Raw genomic sequence first — 9,015 nt, 5'->3', positions numbered from 1 at the left:
CAACACTGAGTCTGTGTCCTAATGGGTCATGGTCAAAAGTAGTGCACTAAATAGGGAATAGGGTGTCATTTGGGATGCAAAGCTGATTCTCTGCAACCAGTGCTCACAAGACAATACCAAATCAATCTCCTTTGTTGCACTCGGTTTCTGATTCAACAAGGCACAGTTTTCCAAATTCCTTCTAAAGAGAGGGAGGGTTGGAAAAGTGCAGTCACTGTGACGTGTGGCCTGCAGAGGCATGTACTCTATGTACTGTAGATAGTCAAACTATTCCCTGGCTCACCGCCACATCACAGAGACCCCCCACAGTTTGACAAAAGAGGACACTCAGAGGATGTGTCCCAAATGGCACCCTATTCCCTATACAATGCTCTACTTTTGACCAGGGCCCGTAGAGTGAACTATGTAGGGAATAGGGTGCCATTGGGGACACAAGAAGCATATCTCTCCAGGAATAGCTGGCCAATTCAATAGGACAGGGCCTCTTAAGGCAGAATCCAATTCAAATAGCGGCTACCTCGCATAAGATAGAGAGAATACCAAGATGTTAAGCCTACTCATTCATCATAATGTAGCAAACATTTACAGAGTGAAAATGTTAATATGACATCTTTATAACTACATGTAAACCTTAACATAGTTCACATTGTTTATTTGGACTGACACACACACACACACACACGTTGATTATGTTTGAATGAAGGACAACTTCTTTTTCGGTCCTTTATGTCCGTTGGACAATCAGAACCCATTGGCTTGCATGACGCAGTTCAACCTTTACGTTGTATAATGCAGTTATTTGCCTTTCTGCAAAAGTTAAACACGGGTTCTGCTTCAGTGAAGCCATGGTCAAGGTTAGCTAGGCTACACTAACTAGCTTTGTCTGTCCATGACTATTGTGTAGGGGCTTGTCCACCCATTTGCGTCAGATCCTCACATGGGAGCTTTGAGTTTTGTGATGTAAGTACCCATATTGAAATATAATTATTATACCATGTCAGTCATATTGTGTGTACCCATTAGTGTTCCGGTCGAATTGCTGTGGTCTAAGGGTCATTGTCCCTTCTGGTAATCCTATTTCTATGCATACCACTTCCACTGGTGTGTATAATATGTATAGTGTGATATACCACTAGATAGCTTCTGTGTATGTTTAAGGGGGCAAGCCAAGCCTTAATGGTTCAGAAAACCGCCCTCTTAACCACAGTTCCAGACCAGAACTACTGTGTATAGCCTAGTCAGACAAAATGATTCCCCTTTTATCATCTCCACTTCACCCAGCTGTTACGTAACGTTCAATCTAATCAAAGCTGTCACTGAAATGTTCACGAGAGTAGAGGGAGAGGGGAAAACTGTGGAAACACGATATAGATCAGTTGATGTGGATCCCAGGCACCTCATGGAAACATTGACAGAGAAAATATATCTAAACATTTGCCCTTGGTTGGATGGGAGACTTTCATGATAAACAAACCTAGAACGTAAGTGCCTGTTGGGGAAACATTTAGCTAATCTCCATGCTGGATAACAGGCGCAGAGATGACGATGATGATGATCTTGGGTGATGCTGGAGATGTGGGGATTTGGCGGTAGTCAACTTGATTTGCCAATTGTGTTTAGTATGTGTACTTTGAGAAAAGATCATTCATGCATGAAATAATCGTCTGACTTGTCATATTAGGCACTTCAAAGGAGGTACCTAAAAGACCATGTGACAATGACCCTGTTCGTTATCAGGTTTGACAATAGATTTTAAGAGCAAATCCTTATTTTATCGCCATTGGATTATACTTCATGGTCATTTAATGCCATTCTGTAAAAAAAGGTTTGGTATTATACAAGCAACCAAAGAACGATCGGTTCCACGGGTCTGTTCTGATTTGAATTATGATAGGTCTACAGATTTCATCCATTTTCCTTATTGCCATTGGAAGTGAACCATTTGTCTTCAGGGCACAGCGGGGAACCTGGCAAGGTGCTTCGGCAGATTTCTTTTTCTTTTTTTACACTGATCCATAACAATAGAATTTTGAATAGTTGGATTTTTGGTTTCAAATGAATATGCAAACTTAAACTCTCCTTCTCACAGTGGGCCAGAAAGCTGTGTGTGTGTGTGTGTGTGTGAGACTGTGTTTGTTTGCGCTTGTGTGACTGTTTGCATGCACGTGTTTGTTACAGCTATCGTTTTATAAGAGATCACTTGATAACATGAGTGATGAGGCTGCGAGACTCACACCATAGGGTGAGTTTCTTTGGATTATTCAGTAAACATATTGGTCTAGTCACAGTGTTCGTGCAATGCTCCCCCAATGTAGTATAATATTAGATTGTGCTTTTAGACTAGAGTAGGCCATAAACATCAGAATGTACCACTCCTTTGGAGACAGCAAATCTAGACCAAAATATTTGGCTCTCATTGGTTGGTGGTTGTATACATTTGGTTTTGTAACTTCAACAAGGGACCAATGCTAAGACCAGGGTCATGTGAAGTTGGCTGAAACTGGGAGGGACGACCTGGACTGAAGAGCGTCTGCTAAATCAATTACCTGTAAGCCACCAAATTTATATTTCCATTGAAAAACTTTTAAAAAACTGTTTCAGATGCATGTCCCAATGAACACAGACCAGATTTGCATGTCCTAATTCAAATATTCCTTGATAACACTGCTATTTTACATTTACGTGTTTTGGCAAAGCAGGCCCTGCACAGAATACCATTGTTCCCCGGTCAACCGGTGCTCCCCTCCTTGACTCACCATATGGCTTTGGCTAAAGATGGCGTCATCAGGATCAGGGCATGGACGCCTTGCAGAGAGTGTTTTCTCTCTTCACACCTGTGTTCATTTATGGTGTAGCCTCTCGTTTGATCAACACAGAGAGACAAAGGCCAAACAAAGCTCTCAGGTACAGAGGCGATGACTGTGTTTGATGTTGCATCTCTGGGCCATTGTTTAAAGAAGATGGATTACCTATGTTCCATTCATGAACACATTCTGGCCCTTCTTAAATGGGGACATGCTGGCTATATGGCTCTGAGTTATAAACGATTTAGCCAATGAAAATGCTCAAATCAAAAGAAACTACTGGGCCTTAGCCTCATTGACCTCACTGTTACGGTCTGGAGAAAATGTGTTTGCATTCATGTTCATGATAATGTTCTGATAATGCTGATGACACTGAGAAATGAGAATGCATTGTTATGTAGTTCTAGTGTATTGTACAGTTGTCATAAACATGCGTGAGCACCTTATAAAGGCTTATCATCTCGCAACGATTCAAACTATTTACAACCATTTTGTGTCAGAGGCAATCTCCTACAAAGAGAAACATAACGTATAATTAGGCTTATAAGATATAAAAGCACATACATCAATTTATTTATTTTTTTGCCTAGTTTGATATTGAACAACAAATGGTATACACTTTAGGTCATTTTATTGGTTTTGAGAATTATCAACACCAGAAAATGTAAAACCTTGTGATGGAGTCCAGTTATAACACACTGACAGAGTTACAAAGAGTCACATTCAAAGCACTAATATGTACAATTCCACACTCAAAAAGCCTTCACTGGTGTAAACTGAATTGGGATTGTAATGTCAAATCAGACATGTAATTAAGTGATAAATTGTATTTTCTCAATTCCCTCCCCTCTGACCTTCTCCTCCCATGTGTTTTGAGAAGGAGGCAAGGTGATAGGACAAGAGGAATTGAGGAAAGACGATTGAGAAAGACATGAGGTGTTGACAAAAGGGAAGTTCGGGAGAAATGGCGAGACTTCAATGGAATAGCAGCTAGCAGCCATTGCGTGCAGAACCCTTCTGACGAGAAATCAAATAAATGCCTAACAATACCACTTCTGTAAGTTAATTCATCACCGATAACTTATTTTTATCATGGGGTAAACAAATTATTGTGTCTATAATGGCACCATACAGAGTACATAAGATAATTTGACAAACTTTTTTTTGTTCAGTACTCAAACAACTAGCAAAAAAATCCACGTAACAAACTGACAGATTTGCAATGTGTTCCATGTGAAAACGGCACTCACAATTTTGTCAAATTAGTTATGTGTTGAAACATGAACATTTCATGTGACGTGATACAGTTGAGGACAGGACAACTGTCTTGCAAAACGCAAGCTACCCCTAATGTTCATCACAAAGGATTCAACAGGAACAGAGGTGACAGCTAGGAACGTGTTCAGGAAGGAATAAACATCACAGTACACAACATTCAGCACAACATCAGAACACACCTTGTCACTGGGGTTTGCTACTACTTTGTGACACGATGTACAAAAGGCATGTCCACAGACTACATAGTAAAGACAGACGAGACCTCTTCCAGCCATATTTAAGGCAATTTAAAAGCATTTCCTACAGGTATGAATTCTCTTCGGTACCACTGGTATCCCTGTCAATCTTTTTGAGCAATACACATTTTCACAGAAAGCATCATTACAATCGAACAAACAAGTTAGACACAATCAAATAAATCAATCACGTTAACGAGAATATAGAAATAAAGAATGACTGCAATATTATGTTCTTTTAAGACAAAGATGAGAGTGCAACGGATTGTGTAAGGACACATTGGACCTCTGACATCAGACGTACGCTACTATGCTGCCTGCATGAGCTTTACCTGGCGTCAGGCCTACTGTACACATATAAAGGCAATAATAAGCATCATCAGTAAGAGTGAGGAATGTCAAACACGGTGAACATCTTGTGTCACGGAATGCCAATGTTGAGAAGTCTTTGTGCCAGTTTCACAGACATAAGTTACGCATAGTTAGGCGATTGCACACCAGCATGATCCCCCAAAAATATTTGGGTCATCTCAGATTGTTCTGCCAATTCTCACATAAAAACTTAATTGGGAGGAAGGATGTTTCACATGCTTTTTTGAGAAAAGCCATTTTAGGCCCTTTTAAGACCTACCTATACATGCCTCCTGTAAGACCCTATGATCTGTGAACAGTATGTGGTATAGACATCTTGGTGCCATTATCCTCCTTATAGTGTGCTCTGAAATATGGAGTATGTCTAGATTTAAAAAATAATAATAATCACATTAATTGTTTCAACATTAACAACATTATTATAAATATCTCAAAAGTACCATTTTTGATTTAGCTTAGACATATTGTTTGGAACAACATGCTCTTAAAACACATCGCATTTCCAGAGAGGGCTCTCTGCTACTTTCAAAGAAATTATCAATGATATACATCGAAATGTACCGTACATTATAGGTCATTAACCAAATCACACCCTCCTGTAGGATTGCACATTCAGAAAATGTTTTCCCCATTCACTATGTTTGTGATGCTCTTAAAATGTATCATAACTTTAAAAAGTAGCAGAGACCCCTGAAAATTGGATGTACTTGTATAGTATATTACTTAAAACCACCATTTCGGGCCCGTGGGAAAAGCGGCCATCAAGAGCTTCAAAGTGCAGTGGCCTTCATCATACAAGTTCAAAACGTGCGAGTGACCACTTTAACAGAAACGTATCAGTGGACCATATCAGTACGAGCCAGGCCTCAGGAGGATCCCGGGAGTAAGGGGAGTACAGTATTAATGCAACACAGCACATGTGCTGCTCGGTGTAGAGCCAAGGGGATCAAAAGGAATAGGGGCATATAACAGAGAACACAAAGGCAAGTCATCCCGAAAGGGCAAAGCACGACACAGTAAGCCTAAAGTGGGGGAAGAAATCTAATTGGACTTCTCCAAAACCACTAGTGATTCTAGTAAACTTCTAGCTCCAACAGGATACAGAAAGACCACGAGGGATAACGATGGTGTGAAGTCCATCTGAAATTAGTTTGGTACAAAGCTGGAGGTTTTAGGAAGCAGGAAAAGGGTGGATTTGGGAAGTTTGGTGTGTTGGTCTTTTTGAGATCAGAGAGGTATTCTGATCAAACAGAAAACAGGTGTTGGGTAATCAACGCTGCTCCGGATGTGTGGCCGATGTTTGAGACCCACAGACGTCATGGACTAAATCGGAGACAGACCCGGATGTCCTCGGATCCAAAGTTTCAGCGGTGAAGGTGGCGACACATGAATAATGGCATTTATCCAGATGCGCCAGGCTGGACTTTCATCGGGGGCTATTCACTGACACAGTTGATTAAACGTGTGTGTGTGTGTGTGTGTGTGCGAGTATCTCTCCCACGGCTTTTATGGTGGTAGTTTCTCTGCGTTTTTGGACAGACTTTGCAGCAGGGTTTTCTGAAAGTGCTCTTCAGATGTTTCAGGGACGAGGAACTCGAGGAGAAGGTCCCAGATACAGTAGACCAGGTGTCTGTACAGGGTAAGAGTCACAGGTTAAAGGTCAGGAGTCTTCCAGAAATCTGCTGTCCAACATTTCCTCTCTCCAAAATTATACATAATTTCATTTCAATTCATAGGTGGACATTTTAAGTTTGTTTAAAATGTTGAAAACTTCATTTGTGGCTAGCGAATTTTACAATGGGTCAAATTACAACCTGATATTTCTGCAATTGTGTTGCAATTTCCCCCATTTACATCAAAGCATGATTTAGGCGAAAGCATACAGGCCAAGAGCATATACTGGCCAAAGATACGTTTTTTTCAAGGTTTTACTGCTAACCTACAAAGCATTACATGGGCTTGCTCCTACCTATCTTTCTGATTTGGTCCTGCTGTACATACCTACACGTACACTACGGTCACAAGACGCAGGCCTCCTAACTGTCCCTAGAATTTCTAAGCAAACAGCTGGAGGCAGGGCTTTCTCCTATAGAGCTCCATTTTTATGGAATGGTCTGCCTACCCATGTGAGAGACGCAGACTCGGTCTCAACCTTTAAGTCTTTACTGAAGACTCATCTCTTTAGTGGGTCATATGATTGAGTGTAGTCTGGCCCAGGAGTATGAAGGTGAACGGAAATAAAATCAAATTCAATAATGTTTCAAACACTACAGGGAAAGGCTCTGGAGCAACGAACCGCCCTTGCTGTCTCTGCCTGGCCGGTTCCCCTCTTTCCACTGGGATTCTCTGCCTCTAACCCTATTACAGGAGCTGAGTCACTGGCTTACTGGTGCTCTTTCATGCCGTCCCTAGGAGGGGTGCGTGACTTGAGTGGGTTGAGTCACTGACGTGATCTTCCTGTCTGGGTTGGTGCCCCCCCTTGGGTTGTGCCGTGGCAGAGATCTTTGTGGGCTATACTCGGCCTTGTCTCAGGATGGTAAGTTGGTGGTTGAAGACATCCCTCTAGTGGTGTGGGGGCTGTGCTTTGGCAAAATGGGTGGGGTTATATCCTTCCTGATTGGCCCTGTCCAGGGGTATGATCGGATGGGGCCAGAGTGTCTCCTGACCCCTCCTGTCTCAGCCTCCAGTATTTATGTTGCAGTAGTTTATGTGTCGGGGGGCTAGGGTCAGTTTGTTAAATCTGGAGTACTTCTCCTGTCTTATCCGGTGTCCTGTGTGAATTTAAGTATGCTCTCTCTAATTCTTTCTTTCTCTCAGAGGAGGACCTGAGCCCTAGGACCATGCCTCAGGACTACCTGGCATGATGACTCCTTGCTGTCCCCAGTCCACCTGGCCGTGCTGCTGCTCCAGTTTCAACTGTTCTGCCTGCGGCTATGGAATCCTGACCTGTTCACCGGACGTGCTACCTGTCCCAGACCTGCTGTTTTCAACTCTCTAGAGACAGCAGGAGTGGTAGAGATACTCTTAATGATTGGCTATGAAAAGCCAACTGACATTTACTCCTGAGGTGCTGACTTGCTGCACCCTCGACAACTACTGTGATTATTATTATTTGACCATGCTGGTCATTTATGAACATTTGAACATCTTGGCCATGCTCTGTTATAATCTCCACCCGGCACAGCCAGAAGAGGACTGGCCACCCCTCATAGCCTGGTTCCTCTCTAGGTTTCTTCCTAGGTTTTGGCCTTTCTAGGTAGTTTTTCCTAGCCACTGTGCTTTTTCACCTGCATTGCATGCTGTTTGGGGTTTTAGGCTGGGTTTCTGTACAGCACTTTGAGATATCAGCGGATGTACAAAGGGCTATATAAATACATTTGATTTGATTTGAAGAGGACCAAAACCTCCTACAAGGTTCAACAAGCCAAATTAGATCAGCAATGAAATCCTTACAATTGAGACCACTTTCTTGATTCTAACAGCATGTTTCAAACACTACAGGGACTTAGTTGAGTCGTAAATATATTATACTGTACCTTACACACACACACACCTTATTTGAACATTTCAATAAGAAGATTAATTGTGACACATGCTGCTATAATCAAAACTAACGTATCTTAAGAACAAAGGGCTGGCAATGTAGAAATCATCAGCTTTACCCACTGGAAACGTGTCTGGAAAGAGGTATATAATATCAAACACGCTAGAAAACTTGGCTGATGCCCACTGATCCAAAACCAGCTCATCACTTGGCTTTAGCACCCTTTATCAACACCTCATGTCATGTTCCTTCATAATCTATTGCAAGACCATGATGTCAGGCTCTTTAAATCATGGCCAGACAGACAGACGGGTAGTGTACGTTACTTTGTTGTGTGTGTGTGTGTGTGTGTGTGTGTGTGGTCACCTGTTTATGTAAGGGTCCTGCAGAGATTCCAGTGCAGTCTGCCAGCTTAGTTGGTATTTGTCTGAGCCCAGCATATCTGAGAGGAGATCTGTAAACACAGAAGAGTACAAATATAGGACCGTGAGGCCACACAGGACTCAAAAGGGATAAGCTAAAAACCATAGCTAGTTGGATATAGTAAGACCAGTAGTCCCTGAAATGGCTTCTTAGAAAGATCAATAGTTCGTTGAAATTATTGAATTTACATTAAAGCAATATCATAAGCAATATCTACGACTGTAATACTGATGAATTGTATGTTTGCAGAGCTCGATAGGAATGAGTGTGTATGGGCCAGGAGTTTCCTGATCATGTGCTGTACTGGACTCCAGACCAAAGTTATAACCTGGTTCCTTTTTCATGGTCAGGTCACAAG

The 9,015-nt window shown here is 41.9% G+C and overlaps 1 protein-coding gene across 1 annotated transcript in view; it reads right to left on the bottom strand.

The window, feature by feature from the left end:
• Positions 1 to 3,355: 3,355 nt before the first annotated feature.
• The window catches only part of snx19b (sorting nexin 19b), a 35,371-nt gene continuing 29,711 nt past the window's right edge, over positions 3,356 to 9,015 (bottom strand). The window contains exons 11-12 of the mRNA XM_029680841.2: positions 8,601 to 8,688; positions 3,356 to 6,320 (exon numbers count right to left, since the gene is read on the bottom strand). Coding sequence (XP_029536701.1) covers positions 6,197 to 6,320; positions 8,601 to 8,688 — 212 coding nt within the window. The 3' untranslated portion in view covers positions 3,356 to 6,196. The remainder of the gene's footprint in view (positions 6,321 to 8,600; positions 8,689 to 9,015) is intronic.

Source organism: Oncorhynchus nerka, linkage group LG14 (assembly GCF_034236695.1).
Source record: "Oncorhynchus nerka isolate Pitt River linkage group LG14, Oner_Uvic_2.0, whole genome shotgun sequence".
NCBI lineage: Eukaryota > Metazoa > Chordata > Actinopteri > Salmoniformes > Salmonidae > Oncorhynchus > Oncorhynchus nerka.
The sequence above is the reverse complement of the archived record's forward strand: the minus strand, read 5'-3'. Positions and strand labels throughout refer to the sequence as shown.